General features: G+C 42.5%; 1 protein-coding gene across 3 annotated transcripts in view; it reads right to left on the reverse strand.

The window, feature by feature from the left end:
• Positions 1–816: 816 nt before the first annotated feature.
• The window catches only part of LOC144689491 (uronyl 2-sulfotransferase-like), a 98,149-nt gene continuing 74,490 nt past the window's right edge, over positions 817–24,475 (reverse strand). For all 3 annotated transcript variants that reach the window (XM_078556617.1, XM_078556618.1, XM_078556619.1), the window contains one exon: positions 817–1,530. In XM_078556617.1, coding sequence (XP_078412743.1) covers positions 1,262–1,530 — 269 coding nt within the window. In that variant the 3' untranslated portion in view covers positions 817–1,261. The remainder of the gene's footprint in view (positions 1,531–24,475) is intronic.

Below are 24,475 nucleotides of genomic sequence, written 5' to 3' on the forward strand. Positions count from 1 at the left end.
AAAGATAAAGAGATACTGAAGAGGATCCAAAAAAGATTCACAAGGGGGATACCAGAAATGTGAGGTTATACCTATCAGGAAAGGATGAACAGACCAGGTTTCTCTTGAAAATAGAAAGCTGATACCTGACCTAAAAGAGATCTTTAAAATTATAAAAGGTTTTGATAGAGTAGAGGCGGATAGAGTGTTTTCACTTGTGGAGAAGAGTAAAATTAGAGGCCATCTATATAAGAGGGTCACCAAGAAGTCAAATAGGGAATTCAGAAGAAACTTCTTTACAAGGAGAGTGATGAGAATGCGAAAGATAGGGAGTATTGAGGCAAACGGTATAGATGCATTTAAGGGGAAGCTAAAAACAAAAGCTAAGGTGCTGATAAGAGTTGGACGAGGAAGGATGGGGGAGGCTTGAGTAGAGAATATATGAAAGGGATGGACTGGCTGGACTAAGTAGCCTGTTTCTGTGCTGTATATATTTTATTTACCTGTTCTTGGGGTGTGTATGTTGTTGGCAAGGCCAGCATTTATTGCCCATGCTTAAATGCCCTTGAAAAAGTGATGGGGCGCTGCTTCTTGAACTGCTGCAGTCCATGTGGTGTGGTGTTATGTGATTCTATGAAATTACATCCAATCAGGCCGAAATTTGTCAATAGAAAATGTTTTCACTTACATAAGCCAAAAAAGAAAAGGGTAATGTGACTAACAAATGATCTTGGATTTTGTCTAGTCTTACTGCTGTTATAATGCTTTCAATTTGTTTATTTTCTGACAAATCACAAATGTGAGTACAGTGCTGCAAAGACTACAAAATCCACTTCCTTAAATGCCCCTGTTCAATTTTATTTCCTTGGATGGCGTCTTCCATCTGAAGATGCAGCAGTTTAGGAAAATGAGCTACTGTCTAACTGGATTAGTACCTTTCTCAGATATAATGTGCTATCTTCTTTACATTTTTTAAACAAGTAACTAAATAAATCATTCAATATATATTTTAATATGCAGATATAGTAATTGAAAGTGTCTCACCTGCTGGTACAGCAGTTGGTAAAGAAACATCAGAAATAAAAAAATAAAAATCATGCAATAGCATGAAAAGTGTAAGTTACAAACATCTGCCTGGCAAAGACTGACTGCAATTGTGAATGTGTTAATCTAATCTCCAGAACAGACCACCACTGCAGTATCTCCTGACCAAGTTGCAGTTCCTTGCGAAATGTCCAATACAAAGGACACATACAAGCCCCAAAAAAGTGGCTCACTGTTATCATCGGTAAATATCTTTCAACCATGCATCGTCATCATCTTCATGGTTGGGCCCTGCAATTTCCAGCCGAGATGAAATCTCATACTTTTTACTTGGAGTGCTGCCTCGAGTCTTCAGGCCAAACTTCCGTTTCAATAAATGGAATTGATCCTTGACATAGCTATAAAAGTTGTATTCATATCGCATTCGTTGATACAGCACCTTTAGTGCTTCTGGGGAGGGTACTTGTTTCTTCACAGTGATCGTCCCATTTCCGAGTTTCCTATACTCTGCAAAGAAAGTAAAGTATCGTCAGCTGCTCTAAGAAATCAAATATCAAATGTGTTGCAAATGAGAATTATTACAACAAGCTATTTACTAAAAACTATTTAATAATGCTCCTAGCTAAAATGCTGCAATTATGTAAAAAAAATTCTCAAATCAACAAACTATTTGTTGCCAACTGAACTGAACTCATATTTTCCAATTCTGTTTTAAAATTAAACCAAAATAGATTTCAGAACACTTTTGGAAACCTACCATATTTGCATCTGCATACACTATTTTAAGATAATCAGCCAATACATAATAAACAATACCACAAAATACACACCAAGATAAAATAAGGTAAAAGAATAAGGGAAAATAAAGCAATGACAAAGAAAGGAGTGCTGCAAAGAGGGAATATGGAATAATACCAGTGATAGCAAGGATGGAGAGAGCAGCAATAGGGGATGAGGAATACAGCGGATATAGAACAAAAACGTACATTACAAAAGAAGCGTATTTAAAGAAGGAAGTTCTTAAAATAGCAGAGGGAAGTTGAAAGATTGAAGTTTAGGGAGGGGATTCCAGAATAGATGGCTGAAGGAATGGTTGTCAATGGTGAGATGAGGGGAAGGGGTGAAGTACAAGATGATTATAGGGAAATGGATCGGGGAAATGGAAACTTCAGAATAGTTTTTAGGGCTGGAAAAGGTTACAAAGTAAGGCACCAACAAGGGCATGAACATAAATTTTAAATTCTCATTCCAAGTGTTAAAAGGCTGAGAGACATTGTAGGTTAGCGAGGACAATGGTGAGTGAAACTTGGGACAAGCAGAAGAGGGGCTGCAGAGTTTGGATGGGCTGAAGAGGGAAAGGAGATCAACTAGGAGAAAATTGTTTTAATCAAATCTGAAGGTGACAAAAGCACAGGTGAGTGTTTCAGTGACAGATGAGTTAAGATAGAAGTGGAGATGAGCAATGTTACAGAGGTTGAAGCCAGCAGTCTTTGTCTTGGAGAGGATATGGGGATAGAAATTCAACTTAGGGTCAAAAAAGGCACAAAGTTTGTCAAAAGCATAGCTTAGTGACCAGGCAGTGGAATGGAGTCAGCGGCGAGGTTACAGAGCTAATGATGGGGATTAAAGGCGGTGGTTTTAGTTTTCCTAATGTTTTGTGGGAGAAAATTGTGGATCCTCCAAAACTGAATCTTGGAATAAGCAGCCTGACAGTACAAAGGCAATGAAGAGAGGCTGAAGTGAGGTAGTAGGGGTATAGGGGTACTGTCATTATACACATGAAAACTAACCCCATGCCTGTGGATTGTCTGCTTAGGGACAAAATGAAGATGAGGGGTTCCCAGAATAGATAGTGGTAATATTAATGGACAAGTAATCCAAAGTGTGGGCTAATAATTCAGGATCCCATCATGGTAGTTGTGAATTTGAATTGCTAACCAAGTAAATCTGAAAAGAAAAGTTAGCATTAGTGATGGTGACCATGAAGCTATCAGATTGTTGAAAAAACCAATTGGGTCAATAATGGCCTTGAGGAAAGGAAATCTACTGTCCATATCTTGTCTGGCCTATGTCTGACTCCAGACCCATAGCAACTTGGTTGACTTTTAACGACCCTCTGAAATGGCCTAGCAAGCCACTTAGGATGTTTCAAATCACTAACAAATAATAACACTACGAATAAAATTGGATAGACTCCTCGGCATCTACCTTAGCGTAAGATTTGAAGACGACAAAGACATATTCAGCCCAGCTGACCCTTGGGTACTCCAGAGAGTGATCCTCAGGCTAGCAAAGCAACAGCCTGACAGTCATACTCACCGACTCATACTTTTCAGCCAACATTGCAGACTCCTCCATTACCATATCTGAATACATCCCACTGCCCACTGGCAGGACAAACCCACTATAGATATTGGCACAATATTATACAGTCAGGAAGGAGTGATCCTGAGAGTCCTCAAGATTGAATCCAGACCCCATGAAGTCTCATGGCATCAGGGATAACATGAGCAAGGAAGCCTGCTGCTGGTTACCACCTTCTGTCCTCTCAGCTGATGAACACCACAGAAAAAGCACTGAGGGCAGCAAAGGCACAGAATGTACTGAGTGAGTGACTTCAATGTCCATCACCAAGAGCTGCTCGATAGTACCGCGATTGACCTAATTGGCCAAGTCCCAAAGGATATATGACAAATCGTGAGAACACAAGGGAAAAAACCTACTTGACCTTATCCTCATCAATCTACTTGTATTGGATGCATCTGTTCATGACAGTATTGGTAGATATGACTGCAGTCCTTATGGAGCCAGTCTGATCTTTGCACTGAGGACATCCTCCATCGTGTTGTGTGGGACTACCACCGTGCTAAATGGGCAGATTCAAAACAGAACTAGCAGCTCAAATCTAACCTCATAGTCCTGCATATTCCTCTCTCCTCCATTATCATCAAGCCAGGTGACCAACCATGGTTTAGCAAGAAGTGTAGAAGAGCATGCCAGGAACAGCAACTGGCATACCTGAAAATTAAGTGCCAACCTGGTGAAGCTACAACATGGGACTACATTAATGTTAAACAGTGGAAGCAGCATGCAACAAAGAACTAAACCATCACACCACAAAGGGATCAGGTCAAAACTGTACTCCTGTGATTGGGGGGGGGGGGAGGGGGATCAATTAAACAACAGGAGACGACTCCAAAAACGTCCCCACCCTCAATGATGGCAGAGTCCTACATGCAAATGCAAAGGGCAAGGCAGAAGCATTTATAACAAACTTTAGACAAAGTGCCAAGTTGATGATTCAACTTGGCCTCTTCCTGAAGTACCCATCATTGCAGAAAACAGTCTTCAGCCAAGTCGATTCACTCAACATGATATCAAGAAACAGCTGAGTGTATTAAGCACAGAAAGGATATGAGCTCGGACAACATTCCAGTTGTAGTGAAGTGCTCCAAAACTAACCGATTCTTTAGCTAAGGTGCTCCAGTATAGCTATAATCAGTGGTGTTCACCTGCTAAAGTGGAAAATTGCTCCGGTATTTCCTGTCCACAAAAAGCAGGACAAATCAAATTTGCCCAAATACTGTCCCACCAGCCTACTCTCAATCAGCAACAAAATGATGGAAGGGGTCGTCGATAATGTTATCAAGGGGCACTTACTCAACAATAACCTGCTCACCGATGCTCAGCTTGGGTTCCGGCTTGAGATTTTCTTACAGCCTTGATCCAAACATGGTGAAAAGAGGTGAATTCCAGAGGTGAGGTGTGAGTAACTGTCTCTCACATCAAGACAGCATTTGACAGACTTTAGCACCATGGAGACCCAGTGAAATGGAAGTCAATGGGAATCGGGGGAAAACTCTCCAATGGCAGGAGTCATAACTAGCGTAAAGGAAGACGGTTGTGGTTGTTGGGGGTCAATTATCTCAGTTCTAGGACTTTGCTACAGGAGTTCCTTGGGTAGTGTCCATTTTCAGCTGTTCTATCGATGGCTCCCTTTCCATCATAAGGTCAGAGGTTGGGATCTTTGCTGACGATTGCATTGTATTCAGTTCCATTTGTAATTTTCAAGTAATGAACCAGTCTGTGCCTGCATGCAGCAAGACCTGGACAACATCCAAGCCTAGGCTGCCATGTGGCAATTAACATTTACATTAAGTGCGAGGCAATGGCCATCTCCAACAAGAGAGTATACCCAATTCCTTTTGGCATGCAATGGCATTACCATCATTTAATACTCTACTATCAACATCCTGGTGGTCACAACTGGCCAGAAACTTAAATGGATTAGTCAGTCCAGTGTGGATACAAGCTCAGGTCAGAGGCTGGGTATCTGTGGCAGTGGCACTTCTTGATTCCTCAAAGCCTTTCTGCCACAAGCCACAAGTCAGGAGTGGGATGGAATACCCTCCACTTGCCTGGATGAGTGGTGTTCCAATACTCAAGAGGCTTGACATTATCCAAGACAAAGTATTCTGCTAAACAGCATCCCATTTACCACCTTAAAATGTCATTCCCTGCACCACTGGCACCCAACTGTACTGCAGAAACTTGGTAAGGTTTCTTTGACAGCAATTCCCAAACCCGCAGCTTCTCCCATCTTGAAGGACAAGGGACAAGGGAACCCCCAGCCACACACCATCCTGACTTGGAAATATATCGCTGTTACCTTAGTCACTGGGTCAAAATCCTGGACCTCCCTATCCAACAGCACTGTGGAAGTACCTTTACCACACAAAGCACAATGGTTCAAGCAGGCGACCTACCACACCTTCTCACGGTAGATTAGGAATGGACAATAAATGCCTTGCCAGTGACACTCACATTTAGTGAATGAATAAAAAAAAGATATTTGCAGGGACTCGAGGTAACGGTGTGGGGACAGGAACGAAAGCTATTACAGATGGTATAGTTGACCATGTTAAAAGCTGCAGATAGGAAAAGGATAATGCTTTGGTTTCGGCCCTTTTTGTGCCATGGGAAACAGAAATCTGATTGAAGGGATCTAAAACAGGGAGTTGCAGAAATGATGGGCGTGGTTCTGGGAGGTGACGCGTCAAGGACTTTGGAGAGGAAAGACAAGTAGGAGATGTGGTACTAGATTGCAGGAAAAGAGTTGAGGGTGGGTTTTATTGTGGATGATGGCAGGTCTGAAGTTGTAGGGTATTGTACCCATGGGAGAACCATTTACAATGTCAGCTTGTAGAGGGGCCAGAAAAGGAAGTTGATCAGGTGGTGAGTTGCAATGGTACCAAGAGAGCTAGTGGTATGTCTCATTGGCAAGGCATGCAGGGAGCTGGAGCTGAAGTAACTACAGAGACTTGGGCAAGGGAATGGAAAGCAGATGAGACAGCTGAATGGATGATCTTAGCTTAGAAGAAGAAACCAGTGGGCTCCTTATATTGTTGATCACGGTAGAAGGCGCAGGAGAGAGGGATTTGAGGAATTGATTGGCAGTTATTAGACGAGGGTGAAGCATGGAAAAACTTGAGATAGAGGTTGTCAGGTGGGAGACAAAGAAGATTTTAAAGGGCGAGGTGCTTGAAGAAGCCGAAACATGACTTGGTAATAAGGGCCAGGTGAGAGAGCTCCAGTAAGGAGCTAACTTTCAGACAAAGCCCAGTAGGTCAACAACATCCACGATACAAAATCCTACATTTATGCAACACCTTTAACATAGTAAAATGTCACATGCTTTAAAGGAAGGTAATCAAAGAAAATTTGACACTAAGCCACACAAGGTGACAGGTAAGTAAAAGCGTTTTGAAAGAAAGCAGATGAGGTTTAGGGAGGGACTTCCACAACTTAGGGTTGGTTGCCATTGGTGCTTGCTTCCTTCCTCATTGGGCTAGAAACATGCTGATTAAGAAAGTTCTCCTGTACACATTTTAGAAATTCTCCATCATCCTAGCCCTTTAATCTTTTTTTTCTGGTGTTCCATCTGGAACTTTTGAATACTTAAATCCTTTCAGAGGACGACAGAACTTGATGAATCCAGGGTTCCTGAGGGAAATGCGGCTGGAGGAAGTTACAAAGATAGGGAGGGGCGAGGTCATGGAAGGATGAAGTGAGAGCTCATAGCAACGGTAAGGATAAGTAATAATATACCAACAATACAAACAGATAGCAACAGAGGGGATACTGAATGACACAGTAGCAAAGAAAGGGAGGGGATAACAGAGCAAGGAAATAAAATGACATTCAAAGGAAAGCAGTCACAAGGGAGAAACAATGGTATAGCAGCAGAAGGCAATAAGAAATGATCCAGCAGCAGAAGTGAAAGGATTCAAGTATCCAAAAGCTCCGGAACACCAGAGAATAAAAGATTAAAGGGCTAGGGTGTTGAAGAATTCTTAAAATGTGTACAGAACGACTTTCTTAATCAGCATGGCCAGGATTTTAGTCCTGCTGTGGCATTTCTCCCTCCCCCGGTGGATGCAGCAAGTCATTTAAATCTCCATTCAGTTCAATGGGACCATAATATCTCGCCGGGTGGGAGGGGTTGTAAAATCCTGACCTATGTTTCTAGCCCAGTGAGGAAGGAAGCAAGCAGTGGTAGGTCTACTTCTGTGGAATTGGGTAGGACAAGTATAGTTGTATTTCAGTAGGAGAACATCTAGGTAGCAGTGATAATATAATCAGGATTGAAGAAAAATCAAAGCTGAAAATACCCAAATGGAAGAGGATCAACTTCAGTGGTTTCATAGATCTACCATGGGTGGGCTGGAAACAAAGAGTGGCCAGGAAAAGAGTAAATGAGCAATGGCAGATCTTCAACTTGTAGAACGAGTAAAAACCAAGTATATTCACATAAAGAAGAAAGACGGGGCATTAAAAGCTAGAGCTCCCTGGATGACAAAGGAAATAGAGGTCAAAATAAAACAGAAAAAGGCTTACGACAAATATCAACTACAGTGCGCATGGGATATTGAAAAAGGATATATGAAGGGCAAAGAGAAGTAATGAGTAAAGATTAATGAATAACATAAAAGGGAATCCAAACATATTTTATAATGTTATTAGAAGTAAAAGAATAGTTAAAGAAAGGCTGGGACTGAAAAAAGAAATCATCTTGTGGAGGAAGAGGGCTTGACTGAGGTATTGAATGAGTACTTTGTATCTGTCTTCACAAAAGAGGATGATGGAGCTAATGTCATATTAAAGGAGAGAAGAGTGGAGATTTTGGATAGGGTAGAAACAAAAAGAAGGTATTATGTAGGTTGGCACCACTCAGTTAATAAGTCATCTGGTCTAGGTGGAATGCATCCTACATTGCTGAGGAAAACTGGCAGAATATGGCAGAAGCTCTGATCACAATATTTCAAGTCTCCATTAAATAAAAATGATTTTTCCACGCAGAGGGTTGTTAAGATCTGAAACACACTGCTCGAAAGGGCCTTGTAATCAGATTCCATTGGAACTTTCCAAAAGCAACTGGACTTGTGGAAAAAACTGGGGATGTGGGACCAAATTGGACAGCTCTTTCAAAGATGCTGCACAGGCAAGATGGGCCCAATAGCCTCCTTCTGTTCTGCAAGATTCTACGATTCTAATGTATGCATAACATCAAAGGGTCACACATTAAGCTTGGGTGCTGGCAGCGAGAGTTTAGGGAAAGTTCAAGTACAGTAGGAACCAACAAACAAGTTATTTACTTCAATTTGGATTGCAAGTTCTCTTTCTTCTTTACTATGAAGACAAACAGAATACCCATCGATCAGCAGCTAAAAGAACAACTGACCAGAATCTCTCAGGTAGCCCAGTTTAACATCCCAGTTCTCATTAAAAGTTCAGTCAGTTTAAGATTAGCAGTGGTCTTTAAGCAAATTGGCAACCTGCGTTACCCTATTTTCGTCAAGGCACCATCGGCAGCCTTGGCTTTAGCCATCTATGTCTCAAGCTGTGGTGATCTCTTACTAAACTTCTCTGCCACTCTCTTTTAATTCTGATCTCTAGGAGAGGTGGACACAAAAAGCCTGGCCAAAATGTCTCAATTTTTGACTCAATGTTAATTTCTGTCCGATTTACACACCTTGAGGCATTTTATTGCGTTTAAAGGTATTGTATGTTGTTCAGGAGGTATCTAATAATTTGAAAAATTCCTCAATAATACAGCACAGGAGGCCACTTGGCCCATAGTGCCCATATCCAACTGAAGCTGTCCATTCTGGTTCGATTTCTCCAACTTTTTCTAATATTCTTCTACATTCTTCTTTTTCAAAGATGTCCAATCCCTTTTAAATTATAATTTATGGTCCAGTAGCATTACATTTTCTCAAAGTCTACTCTGTGAAATAAATCTTAGAATTTCACCTGGGGTTCGAATCCCACCATGGCAAATGGTGGAATTTGAATTCAATAAAAATCTAGAACTAAAAGTCGATTGTCGTAAAAACCCATCTGGTTCACTAATTTAGGGAAGGAAATGTGCCACCCTCACCTGTTTACAATATGACTCCAGATCTGCAGTAGCGTGGTTGATTTTAAAATACTCTCTGAAATGGCCTAGCAAGACACTCAGTTGTATCAAACTGCTAAAAAGACAATTGCAAATCCAGCCCTGCAGACCCTGCAAAGCAACTAACATATGGAGGCATATCAGAGCTGTCTCACAGACTAGTCAAGCAACAGCCTGACATAGTCATACTCATGGAACCATACCTCACAGATCATGTCCCAGACCCCATCACCAACCCTCCAGAGATAGCGGCAGGAGTTGCCCTGGGAGTCCTCAACATCAACTTCGGATGCCATGAAGTCTCGTGGGCAAGGAAGCTATCAAGAGTGACCGGTAGCATCACTGCAGGCCCAGTTGGCCAAGTCCGAAAGGACATAGCTGCTAGACTGGGTCTGTGGCAGATGGTGAGGGAACCAAGAGGGAAAAACATACTTGACCTCATCGTCACCAACCTGCATGCCGCAGATGCCATGACTGTATCAGTAGGAATAACCATGCACAGTCCTTGTGGAGACAAAGTCCCATCTTCACATTAAGGATACCCTCCATCGTGTTGTGTGGCACCACCACTGTGCTAACTGGGATAGATTTCAAACAGATCTAACAACTAAAGACTGGGCATCTGAGGTGCTGTGGGTCATCAGCAGCAGCAGAACTGTACACCGCCACAATCTGTAACCTCATGGCCCGGCATATACCCTACTCTATCATTACCATCAAGCCAGGGGATGAGCCCTGATTCAATGAAGAGTGCAGGGGGGCATGCCAGGGGCAACGCCAGGCATACCTAAAAATTAGATGTCGACCTGGTGAAGCTATAACACCATGCTTAGCTCTGTCTATCACTTGCATGCCAAACAGCATAAGCAGCAAGCGATAGACAGGGCTAAGCAATCCACAACCAATGGATCAGATCTAAGCTCTGCAGTCCTGCCACATCCTGTTGTGAATGGTAGTGGACAATTAAACAACTCACTGGAGGAGGCAAAGCAGGACAAATCAACCTCATTAGTCTACACTTGATCATCAGTAAAGTGATGGAAGGGGTCATTGCCAGTGCTGTTAAGTGGCACTTGGTTAGCAATAACCTGTTCAGTGACACTCAGTCTGGGTTCCGCCAGGGTGACACAGCTTCTAACCTCATTGCAGCCTTGGTTCAAGCATGAACAAAAGAGCTGAACTCCAGAGGTGAGGTGAGAGTGACTGCCCTTGACACCAAGACAGCATTTGACCGACTGTGGCATCAAGGAGCCTTAGTAAAATTGCAGTCAATGGGAATCGGGGTGGGGGTAACTCTCCACTGGCTGGAGTCATACCTAGCACAAAAGAAGATGGTTATGGTTGTTGGAGATCAATCACATCAGTTCCAGGACATCACTGTAGGGGTTCCTCAGGATAGTGTCCTCGGCCCAACCATTTCAGCTGCTTCATCAATAACCTTCCTTCCATCATAAGGTCAGAAGCGGGAATGCTCGCTGATGATTGCACAATGTTCATCACCATCCGCGACTCCTCAGATGCTGAAGCAGTCAATGTCCAAATACAGCAAGACCTGGAAAATATCCAGGCTTGGGCTGATAAGTGGCAAGTAACATTCGTGCCAGGCAATGACCATCTCCAACAACAGAAAATCTAACCATTGCCCCTTGACATTCAATGGTTTTACCATTGCTGAATCCCCCACTATCAAAATCCTGGGGGGGTTACTATCCATATAAATACTGTGGCTACAAGAGCAGGTCAGAGGCTAGGAATCCTGCCGCTTCCTGGCTCCCCAAAGCCTGTCCACCATCTACAATGCACAAGTCAGGAGTGTGATGGAATACTCTCCACTTGCCTGGACAAGTGCAGCTCCAACAACACTCAGGAAGCTCAACACCATCCAGGACAAAGAAACCCACTTGATTGGCACCCCATCCACAAACCACTCCCTCCACTACCGATGCACAGTGGCAGCAGTGTGTACCATCTACAAGATGCACTGCAGAAATTCACCAAGGCTCCTTAGGCAGCACCTTCCAAACTTACGACCACCATCATCTAGAAGGACAAGGCCAGCAGATACATGGGAACACCAACACCTGCAAGTCCCTCTCCAAGCCATTCACCATTCGACTTGGAAAGATATCGCTACTCCTTTATGGTAGTTGGGTCAAAATGCTGGAACTACCTCCCTAACAGCACTTTGGGTGTAGTTACAGCACAGGGACTACAGCGGTCCAAGAAGGCAGCTCACCACCACCTTCTCAAGGGCAATTAGAGGTGGGCAATAAATGCTGACCCAGCCAGCGACACCCACATTCCGTAAATGAATAAAACAAAACGTGGACTCGGCTCCAGTGATATGCAGATTATTTTTGGGCTTTGTTCCAGCAATCTGCGGGCTGATATGGTGAGCTGTGCACTCTATTACAGATCTCTTCTCAAAAGCTTTGTGCACTCTGCTCTAGCGATCTGGGGGCTCTGTTCTGTAATCTGCACCCTCTGCTGTAGAGCTTTGTTCCAGTGATCTAGTGATCAGTATGCTCTGGTGTAGTGATCTATGTGCTCTGTTACATCACTCTGCTCCACTATAAAAGCATAAATAGGAGCAGAATTAGGCCATTCGGCCCCTTGAGCCTGCTTCGCCAGTCAATAAGATCATGGCTGATTTGATGTGGCCTAAATTTTCCTGCCTGTTCCCCATAACCCTTGACTCCCTGTCAATCAAAAATCCGCCTAACTTAGCCTTGAATATATGCAATGGCCCAGCCTCCATTGCTCACTGGGGGAGAGAATTCTAAACATTAATGACTCTTGGAGGGAAGGAATTCCTCCTCATCTGTGTTAAACGGGGGACCCCTTAGTTTGAAACTTTGCCTCCTAGTTCTAAATTCCCCCATGAGAGGAAACATCCTCTTACAATTTAACCTGTCAAGCCCCCTCAGAAGCTTAAATGTTTCAATCAGATCACCTCTCATTCTCCTAAATTCCAATGAGTATTGGCCAAACCTGCTCAACCTTTTCTCATAAAGTAAACCTTTCATCCCAGGAATCAACCTGAATCTTCTCTGAACTGCTTCCAATGCAAGTACGTCCCTTAAGTTGCCAAAACTGCACCCAGTACTCTAGGTGTGGTCTCATCTATGCCCTGTACAGTTGTAGCAAGACTTTGCTACTTTTATACCCCATCCTCCTTGCAATAAAGGCCAACATTCCATCGGCCTTCCTAATTCCTTGCTGTACCTGCATGCCAACCTTTTGTGATTCATGTACAAGGGCACCCAGATCCCTCTGTATCGCAGCATTCTGCAGTCTCTTCCATTTAAATAATACACTGCTTTTTTATTTTTCTGCCAAAGTGGACAACCTCACATTATGCTCTATCTGCCAAATTTTTTGCCCACTCACTTAACCTAAATATATCTCTTTGCAGTTTCTTTGTATCCTCCTCACAACTTGCCTTCCCACCTATCTTCATATCAGCAGCAAAGCTGGCTACAATACAGATGGTCCCTTCATCCAAGTCATTGATATAGGTCGCAAATAGTTGAGGCCCCAGTACTAATCCATGCAGCACTCTATTAGTTACAGTCTGCCAACCTGAAAATGATCCATTTATCCCACCTCTCTATTTCTGTTTGTTAGCCAGTCCTCTATCTAGGCTATTATATCACCTCCAAAAATATATGCCCTTATCTTGTGTAGTATTGTGTTATCTTGCTCTGTGCATTCTAATCCAAAAAGAACTAGAGGCATGAAGAATAAAGGTCATGGTTAGTTTGAGAGCCACTGGCAATATAATTGCTATGTTTGTGGTCTTCTGTAAGGTTTGTAACTGCCTTCTTGCTAAATCTGGGTCTGTGGAGAAAGTGTTCAGTTATTGCCTGGTAGCTCCACTTAGGTCTGTTTAGATACAATGGATAACATAATGGCTGATGCAGACAGTCTGCCTCTGGTGTCAGCTAACATCTGTGGCATCTCTTCTCTTCTGCTCTAAATTCACTAAGTGAAGGGACAGGGGAGCACTGAAAGCAGTCTCTCCAAATGTTCAAACTGCTGCAGTTCTCTTCTGTTGCCAATTTGAGAGAACCTGCCTGGGTTCTAACACCTATTTATTACAGCAAAATTAGCATATTGTGTGAAGGCAGAAATGACTACTAGGCTCATTTCTCAATTCAACTGTTCCGTAAAGCGCTAATCCATACAGTCGTTCTATTATAATACTGAATTTGCAAGATCCCACATGCAACAGGTGCGCAAAAGGAAAGAGACTGGACTGCTCAAGAGCCATCTATTTGTAAAGGACAACTTGCATGGGATACAGAAGACAACCTGATATTGATCTTATCGTGGGAGATGGTGTTTTGCAGCTCCCACTATTACATGAAGATCCACTCCATTATTTATAGCTCGTGGATCATTTTCAGGTTGGCAGACTGTAACTAATGGAGTGCTGCATGGATCAGTACTGGGGCCTCAACTATTTACGACCTATATCAATGACTTGGATGAAGGGACCATCTGTATTATAGCCAGCTTTGCTGCTGATATACAACCTCGAGTCAGAAGGTTGTGGGTTCAAGTCCCAATTCAGGTCTTACTCTGGGCTGACATTTCAATGCAGTACTGAGGGAGTATTGCATTGTCAGAGATGCCTATAACACTCATGAAGAGCAGGGTTTTGGCCTATCCTTATCCCTCAACCAAGAACCACCAAACAGATCAACTGGTCATTTACTTCTTACAAACAGCTGCCATGTTCACCCACATAAGGACATCACTGCACTGTTTTTTTTAAAAAAAAACAATCCAATGGCTGCCAAACATTGAGATGCCCTGGGGATGGGAAAAGGATATATTAATGTTAGTATAAAAGCAAAAAACTGCGGATGCTGGAAATCCAAAACAAAAACAAAAATACCTGGAAAAACTCAGCAGGTCCGGCAGCATCTGCGGAGAGGAACACAGTTAACGTTTTGAGTCCGTATGACTCTTGAACTGTTCTGTAGAAGAGTCATACGGACTCGAAACATTAACTGTGCTCCTCTCCGCAGATGCTGCCGGACCTGCTGAGTTTTTCCAGGTATTTTTGTTTCTATTAATGCTAGTCCTTCCTAACTGTGCTCAAAGGTTAATACAGATGAGGGAGCCATTTGGTCAATCTACCTCATCTTTCCTGAAGGGTCTACGGTCCCTCCTGTCTCAACATCTAAATAGAGCCTGAATGGCTCCTGAGCTTTTATCGACACTTCAACGTCCAGAGACCATTTCAAGTATTGATCACTGTATGTGTTAAGTGATTCTTGATATTGGTCCTTGTATCAGTTTGTATCTTTGTCTTTTTGCCCTCCATCGTTTTGAAATAGTGCTCAGGTTGAACGGTTTCTATTTCACTTAGTGCCTCCTATACTTCGATAATGCGTCCTCTCATTCACCTACTTTCAAAGACTGAAGGGTCCAAGTTTTTCTAACTTTTCCTTACAACTCAGTCCTCTGACACCAGGGATCAGCCTCGTGGCCCTTCTCTGCATCGCCTCCACTGCTCAGAGGTTTCCCCTTGTGCCTTGGTAAATCGAAAATATGAAAAAGAATTAAAGGGCTGGTTAGAATGTAGAATTCTCTTCCACAAACTGCTATTGAAGCAGACTACTTAAATTCCTATAAAATCCTCAGAAAAAAGTAATGTTGAAAGGCACGGGGCCGGGGGGGGGGCGGGTAAACGAGGAGAGTAGGATTAGATTAGGTCGTGGAGGCAACAACTGGCATAGATTTGATGGGCCAAATGGTCCACTTGTATGCTGGAACATCCTCTGGTTCTAGAAATACTAGCCATGTCCTCAAAACAATAAATTGCAGTTGAGGCAATTAGCTTAAATGCACTTAAGAGAAAGCTAGGTAAATCACAAGGGAGAAAGGAATAAGAAGTTAGGCTGTTTCAGTTAAATGAAAAAGGGTTGGAAGGAGTCTCATGTACAACATAAACACCATGAGCCAATTGGACTGAACAGCCCTTTTTCTGTGTTGTACATTATACAGATCACTGTTGTTCTCTGCATAGTTAATTCCTTAAAGTTTAAAGGAATGTCAGTTTAAGTAAAATATTGAAGTGTAAAGAAAATGTAAATTAAAACGCAGTGTTCTTTCTATTATAAGAGCTTTGTCTGTGCATCTGTTGGGTAGCTGTCAATTCACAAGTTTCAAAAACAAGATAGAAACTTGGATTGTGCGACTATCTTTGGAAAGGTTTTAATATCAAACTCTGGAAGCATGTAACACAAATTCTTATAATAGCTGATGAACTACCGCTGCATATCTAGGGTAGTGTAGTGGTTATATTAGACTGCTAATATAAAGAACAAGAGTTGAATCCCTACCAAAGCAGTTTGAGAGTTTGACTTCAGTTGAAAAAAATTCTTGGAAAAAAAAGCTGGCTTCAATAAAAATGAACATGAAGCTGTTGGATGTTGTAGAAACCCAAATGCTTCACTAATATCTTATCGGGAAGGTATCGGCCGCCCTTACCAGGTCTGACCTACATGTGACACCAGTCTCACATCAATGTAGTTGACTCTTAACTGTGCTCTGATATGGCTAGCAAACCACTCAGTTGTATCCAATTGGCAATAAATGTGACATCTAAAATTAACTTATAAAAAATCCAACTTCCTCAGAATACTCCATGGCTAAATCTCATGAGTATAAAAATAGATCAAATTGATCTATGTAGCAAGTGAGTCAAAACTAGAAGATATAGACTTAAACTAATTGGTAAAAGGATCAGGAGGAAGATGTGGAAACAATTTTTCACCCAAGGGGTGGCAGGGACCTGGAACACTGCCTGAAAGGGTGGTACAGGTGACACTCTATCGCATTTAAAAAGCACTTGGAGGTCTACTTAGAGAGCTATGACCTGCAGGGCTGCGGACCAAGGGCAGGAAGGTGAGATTAGGTTGGATAGCTCTTCTTCAATTGGCACTGACACCATGGGCCGAATGGCCTCCGTCTATGTTGCAAATTTTTGACAATTCTAAATGTAATGATTGATGACCAAGCTAGTTATGCAGAAGATATGCTGCATCTGGGGTTGGGGGCTGTACATGGTTAGGAGGGGTGGGTTGAGGGCAACGAGGGTGGGAGACAATTAATTTGTGGGAAACAACAACAGAGATAAGAGAACAATCTATGTGTTTGAAGGCATTAAAGGTGTTGTGTTGAATGGAAGGCCAGAACAGAGGATGTTAGTCAGAGAGTTTGTGAGGGGGTCAAGACTGAGTTTCTTTCATAACTGGTTGGCAAGGGGAGAGGAATTGTGGAAGGTCGAGAAAAGGGAGTCATCAGAGATTACTATGATTGACAGTTAAGTCCTCGAGTCCAGCGAGGTCACAAGATGGTAAAGGCAAGAGGGTGCCTGTGGATAATGTTGTAAGATGTGCGTAGTTTGGTACGATTCATAGAGGTTCTGAGTCTTGTATAGTTTAACAATAAGTGTTTATTAACTACTTGTAACTATATACATATATACAATGTAAAGTCTAATCTAGGAGTTGTCTCCATGCTTGCCTCTACGCACATCTCTGTCCAGTACAAAGAGTGTCCTCTAGACTTGGGCCATGTGTTCCTTTACTTCAACACTATAAACAGTTCTGTACCCAGTCCTAAGTTAACCCTTTCTATGCCAGATCCTTATCCTACACCTCCCCACAAATCTTTATCCAACATATGTACAATGCATTCCTGATTACCCAACACATTTACATTATTTCGACTACCCGCCCCACTCCGCCACCCCCCCAACCTCAAGTTCGTGCTTACAGGTTCAGGTGGTCTGCTGCAGCTTTATAATTCTTGTCTTTAAAACAGTTGAAGGAGCGGTAGATTCTGTTGCACTGGGCAAACCTTGATCAATAGGAGATTGTTTTGGATGTGGTCATTCTGGCATATGGTCTATTGATCCTCATTCTCTTTTTCTGTTCATTGGAGTTGAACCGCTCCTTCTCAATTCCCGAAATCTCAACTCTCAACTGGTGTTATCAATGGTCATTAGTTTGTCCCGTTCCCTATGGGGAGAATGAACTCTCCGCACATCTGTAGTGCTCATTCTGTTTTTCTTCCCAAGTGTGGTTCGCTGTGATGCATGCGGAAGTTTAAATTTCACTCCCACTTGTTTCACAACTTTCGCCAAAAATTTGATCGCTCTTATTTTTCAATTGTTCTTCAAGCTTATAAATCTTTTCATTCAGCTCAGCAACTACTCTGGTTAAGTTCAGTTGTCATTATTTTACAGTTATCTGTGGAAATCTTGTAGAAGTTTAATGAACTTCACCTGGGCACACAGTTCTTTTTGGAATGTTTCTTCCATGGTCACTGACTGCTCCTTATACTCTTTCAATTAATTCGTTAGATCTTCAACCTGTTATGTAGAGTTTTCCTTATCTGCTTTCAAAGTCTGGATTTGCTCTTCCATACTGTGCATCTCACCCTTCAAGTTCAGATTGGATCGAAGTTCACAAATTTCATCATTTTTGTTGTTAATTCTACTTTTAAGTAACTGTTCTGATGCATCAGCAATTCTTTCTTCTGTTCCACACATTTTCCACAATGCTTACTAGAAACTTCTGGTCTGAAGTTCTTCAATTAAAACTCGATGATCTACCCTTTTTGAATTTGCTTCTACAAGGTTATCACTTAGGTGTTTCTGTGCTGCTGTGCACTTGTTCTCAGCGAGGTTTCCCGCACTTGTTGGTTTTGGCGGGCTCCCGCACTAATGGTAGTAGCGATTTGCGTTTTAAATTTTCAGCAGCAACTCCCTAGATAGACCATTTTTGAGTCTACCTCGCAGTATCTAATTGTTTCTGGATCGTGAAACTCTCGATTCCCAGATTTTGCTGGGTCTTTTAACTGCTGATTATTTGTTTATTTAATTTTTTTGTTCGGAGCAAGCTCGGACGCCATGTGGTCAGGTGCTGATTTGGGACTCAGGCTGTTCCTGGTGCATTTTAAAATGGCAATTCTGACTGCTGATGACTTAAAAGCTTTTTAAAGCATGTTCTGGCCAACATCTTAAGTTTCTTAGCTCACCCCTGCTAGGTCTTCTGACTCTGAACTGTTTGGGTACTGAAGCTGGACTTCCAAGGGATTCAACTGAATCTTCTGCTGAAGTGTGGAATTTTATTTCTGCATTCTGCTTCCAAACCTGTTTTGGAGTTTTTCTCTAGCAATCTCCTTCTGCACCTTCACTTCTGGTGCTTTTCATTAGGTCACAATACTGCTTATTCAATCTTCTAGGTTTTAAGTTTATTCTACAGCTTCTGTGAGGTTTTGAGTTGTTGCAATAGCTGTCACCATGCTGTGTCCAGTTTGGTAGGTCTCATGAAGAGGTTCTGAGTCTTGTATAGTTTATTAACCGCTTGTTTTATACACATAAATACAATATAAGGTCTAAGCTTGGAGCTGTCTCTATGTTTGCCTCTACACATGTCTCTGTCTAGTACAAGACTACCTTCTAGACTCGGGTCATGCGTTCCTTTACATGACACCATGGGTGGTACTGTACCCAATCCCATGTTAACTCTTTCTATGCCAGACCCTTATACTACAGATAAGAATGTGAGAATTCACATGAAGGGTGAATTGAAGTAATCAACATTAAGAAGACACTTGATGCAGAGAATAAGAGAGGAGATCTTAGAAAGGAAGGGAGTGAGAGACTTAGGGAGGATTGTAGATTTCAAAGATTTTGAATGAGGGGCAAAAGGAATGGAGCATGGTGAATTGTTTAGAGGAAGAGAAGGTGCAAAGGATTTGGGCAGAAGTGGAGGTTGGACTCAGAACAAGGGTAACACCACTACTGGGGTAGATTGGGTGTGATCAGTGATGGAATGTGTATCCAGGCAGGGAGCTTTCAGGTTGGGGGAAGGAAGGGCTGGCCATAATCCAGATTTTTGTCAGTGCAAGGATATCAACAGTCATCTATGATAGCCTTGTTAATGTGAAGATATTCCATGACTTTAGATTCCATGTAAACATTAAAGTTATAGAGTTATTACGGCAAAGGAGGCGGTCATTCAGCCCATCGCCTCCACGCTGGCTCTGTACAACAATCTAATAAATTTCTTTACCTTGCTCTAACCCTGTAGCCCTGCAAGTTTATTTCCCTCAGGTGACCATCCAATTTCCTTTTGAAATCACTGATCACCTCTGCTTCCATCACCCTCGTAGATAGCAAGTTCCAGTTCATTAATACTCACTGAGTAAAGAAGTTCTTCCTCACATCCGCCCTGTATCTCTTGTCCAAAACCTTAAATCTGCATCCTCTAGTCCTTACACCATCAGCTAATGGGAACAGCTTTTGTCTATCTTATTTAAAACCTTTCATAATCTTGTACACTTATATCAAATCTCCCCTCAATCTCCTTTGCTCTAAGGGGAGCAACCCCAGCTTCCCTAATCTAACCTTATGGCTAAAATTCCCTGGAACCATTCTGGTATATTTCCTCTGCACCCTCTCAAGGACCCTCACATCCTTCTGAATATGTGGTGACTGGAACTGGACACAACACTCTTTATTGTGGCTTAAACAGAGCTGCATAAAGTTTCAGCATAACTTTTCTGCTTTTGTTCTCAATACCTCTTATTTATGAAGCTCATGATCCCATGTGCTTTGCTAACTGCTTGCTCAATATGTCCTGCCTCTTTCAAAGATCTATACACGTGTACCCCCAGGTCATCTGCTCCTGCAAACTCTTTAGAACTGTGCCATTAAGTCCATACGGTCTCTCCCTATCCCTTCTGCCAAAAAGCACCACCTCACACTTCACTGCATTAAATTCCATCTGCTTCTTGTCTGCCCATTATGCGAGCCTATCTATGCCCGTTGCAGTCAATTGCTATCAGCCTCACTATTTGCTGCACCTCCACGTCTGGTATCATGGGCAAATTTTGAACATTTACTCAAGTGGTCCTCCAGTCTGAAGAACAAACGTTTACCACGACAAGCTGCAGTCTGTCTTTAAGCCATTTTTAAAATCCAAGCTGACACTGACCCTCTTCTATTCTGCGAGCCTCAATTTGTTAATCAGCCTTCATGGTACTTTGTAAAACGCTTTTTAAAAATCCATATAGACAACATGCACTACATTCCCCTTATCAACCTTCTCTGTTACTTCATCAAAAAATTCAATTAGATTAGTCAAAGACAATCTGCGTTTTACAAGTCCGTGCTGTCTCTCCTTAAAACAAACTCATCTAAGCCCCTCTAATTTTTTTCTTAAACTATTGTTTCTAAAACCTTACCCACTGATGTTAAACTGTCCGGCCTTTAGTTATTAGGAATATCCTCACACTCTTTCTTGAATAAGGTTATCACATTTGCCACTTTCCAATCCTCTGACACTTCTCCCATATCTAGGGAAGGTTGGAAAATTATGGCAAGCCCTTCTGCTATCTCTATCCCCACTTCCCTTAGCAATGAGATGCAAGTCATCTGGACCAGGCAACTTATCCACTCTAAGCATTTCTAGCCTATCCAAAGCATCCTGCCTTTTCACTCCATCCATTATCTATATTATCTCTGCTTCTACTGATATTTTGTCAGCATCCTCTTCCTTAGTGAACACCAATACAAAGTATTCACTAAGCATTCTAGTCTTCCCTTGTGCTAAGCATACATCACCATCTCAGTCCCTAATAGGCCCCACCCACCTCTTGCTACCCACTTACTATTTACATGCTGTGCCAGTAGAAGATATTTGGTTTCCATTTTAAGTGCCCCTCTATTCTCATTTTCTCTCTTTGCCAGTCTTATTTTCCTCTTCACTGCCCCCCCTCAACTTATTGTATGTGTCCTGGTTTCTGCTTGGGGAATTCACCTGACATACATCTTTTTTTGTTTCATCATATTCTCTGTCTCCTACGCCATCCAAGGAATCCTGGCTTTTGTTCCCCTGCCATTCCCTCTTGTTGGAATGTGCCTAGCTTGTACCTGAAACATTTCCTCCTTAAAGATCACCCATTGTTCTGTTACCGTTTCTCATTTCAGTCTTTTGGTTCCATTTTACTCTGGCATGATCTCTTATTCCAGTGAAGTCAGCCCTCTTCCAATTTAGAAGTTCTACTTTAGATTGTTCCTTGCTTTTTTTCATTACAAATCTAAACATTATGATACGATGATCACTCTTACCCAAGTGCTTCCCCACAGACACCTGGCTCATCTCATGCCCTGGCACCTGATCCAGCAATGTCTCCTTCCTAATTGGACCGAGGATATTGTGATCAAGGAAATTCTCAAGTTTTCAGAATTTCCTCCGCTCCTTACCCTTTACTTGAACATCACCCCAATCAAGTCCCCCAATGTCACCACTCTACAGTTCTTACACATCTCTGCAGTTTCCCTGCAGTTTTGCTCTTCTCTCTCTCACCATTTGAAGGTCTATCATATCTGGGATCATATCCTTTTTGCTTCTCCGTTCTAACCAAATGGATCCTGTCCTTTGTCCATCCATGACATTATCCTCTCTTTCCAACATTACATCATTCTTAACCAGTACTGCTACCCCATCTCCCCTTCTTCCTTCTCTATCTTTTCTGAACACTGAATATTAAGTGCACAGTCCTCACTATTTTAAGCCATGTTTCTGTTATTGCCACAACCTCATACTCCCCACAAGGCTATCAGTGCTTGTAGTTCACCAACCTTATTCACCACATTGTGCATTCATATACATGCATCCTAAAGCTGTCTTTGTATGCCATATTATCTTTCTCAGTCTGCTCCTCTCTAATATGTCACTACTTCCTTCTCTACTTCTATTCAACACCCACCTCCTACCAATTTAGTTTAAATCCTAAATCACACTAATTTACCTCCCTGCAAGGCCATTGGTCCCAGTCCTGTTGAGGTGCAACTTGTCCTTTTTTAATAGGCACCTAATGCACCAGAAGTGGCCCCAAGATTTGGAAGCTCTCTCTCGTTACAGAACCACAGAATTATTACGGTGTAGGAGGCGGCCATTCGGTCCATTGTGGCTGCACCGTTTCTGAGCATTTTAACTTAGTGCCAATCTCCTGCCTTTTCCCCATAACCTTGCACATTGTTCCTATTTAAATAATCATCCAATGCCCTCTGCAATTTCCACTCTCACTTCCTTCAATATTCTTGGATGCATCTCATTCGGTCCCGGTGGCTTATCAACTTTAAGTACCGGCAGCTTATCCAATACCTCCTCCTCATCAATTTTAAACCCTTCTAGTGACTGAGTTTCCTCCCCTGTCACCATGGCCTGGGCAGCATCTGCCTTGTAGGTAAAGACAATGCAAAGTATTCATTTAACACCTCAGCCATGCCTCTTGCTTCTATGTATAAATCCCCTTTTTGGTCCCTAATAGGCCCTACTCCTCCTTTTACCAACCTTTTACTATTGATGTGCTTATAGAATACTTTGGGATTTCCTGTTATGTTAGCTGCCAGTCTTTTTTTAATCCTTCTGTGCTCCTCGTATTTGCTTTTTCACATCCCTTCTGAACTTCTGTATTCAGCTTGGTTCTCAATTGTATTTGCTTCCTGACACCTGGCGTAAGCACACTTTTTCTTCTTTAACTTAATTTCTATCCCCTTTGTCATCCTGGGGGCTCTGGATTTGTTTGTCCCACCCTTGCCTTTTGAGGGCACAAACCTTGACTGTGCCCAAACCATCTCCTCTTTGAAGGTAGCCTATTGTTCAGCTACTGTTTTTCCCACCAACCTTTGGTTCCAGTCTATCCGGCCCAGCTTTGTTCTTGACCCATTGAAGACCGCTCACTTTACCTACTTGGCCCACCTCATTCCCAAGAACCAGTGCCTCCTTTCTCACTGGACTGGACACATATTGCTGTAGGAAATTCTCCTGAACACAATCTAGGAACATTTGTCTCTCACTGCCCCTTACACTACCACTATCCCAGTCCATATAAAAGAATAATTAAAGTCCCCCATTATATACTTTATGATGCTTACACCTCCCTGTAATTCTCTTGCAGATTTGTTCCTCTATATCCTTCCCACTAGCTGGTGGTCTATATATTACACCGAGCAATGTAATTGCACCCTTCTTATTCCTTAGCTCTAGCCAAATCAATTCTGTCCTTGAATTCTCTGATGCATCGTCTTCCTCAATACTCTCCTTAACCAAAAACGTCACCCCTCCTCCTTTTTTCCCTTTCCTATCTTTTCTGAACACCTTGTAACCAGGAATATTTAACACCCAGATCTGCCATTCCTTATGCCAGGTCGCCGTTATCACCACAATATCATAATCCCACAAGGCAATCTGTGCCTGTAAACCCCCAATTGTATTAGCTATACTCTGTGCATTCACATGCATGCGGTGCAACCCTGATTTAGACTTCATTACTTGCTCCCTTACTCCAACTCCATCTATTAACTTACTATTCTCTATTTTAGTGCTCTGCCTCTCCCAGCATTCCGTTCATCCTGGTATTACTTTCTAATATTCTCTCCTGGTTAGTTTAAACCCTCCTCAACAGCAATAGAAAAACAACCTGCAAGGAACTCAGTCTGGCTCTGTTCAGATGCAACCCATCCAGCTTGTATAGGTACCATCTCCCTCAGAGCCAGTCCCAGTGCCCTAGGAATCTAAAGCCCTCCTTTCTGCACCAACTTTCCAGTATTTCTGTACTCACTTGCACATGGCACTGGGAGTAATCTGGAGATTACTACCTTAGAGGTCCTGATTGCTAATTTTCTACCTAACTCTCTAAATTCTTATTGCATGACCACATCCCCCTTCCTACTTATGTCATTAGTACCAATGTGGACCACGACCTTTGGCTGTTCGCCCTCCCCCACAAGAATGTCCTGCAGCCGTTCCATGACATCACTGACCTTAGCACCAGGCAGACAACAAACCATCCTGGAGTCACGTCGATGGCCGCAGAAATGCCTGTCTGCTCCCCTAACTAAAGAATCCACTATCGGTACAGCTCTTCTTCCTCCCCTCCTATACAGCTGGGCCACCC

This window comes from Cetorhinus maximus, chromosome 14 (genome assembly GCF_964194155.1).
Source record: "Cetorhinus maximus chromosome 14, sCetMax3.hap1.1, whole genome shotgun sequence".
Taxonomy (NCBI): domain Eukaryota; kingdom Metazoa; phylum Chordata; class Chondrichthyes; order Lamniformes; family Cetorhinidae; genus Cetorhinus; species Cetorhinus maximus.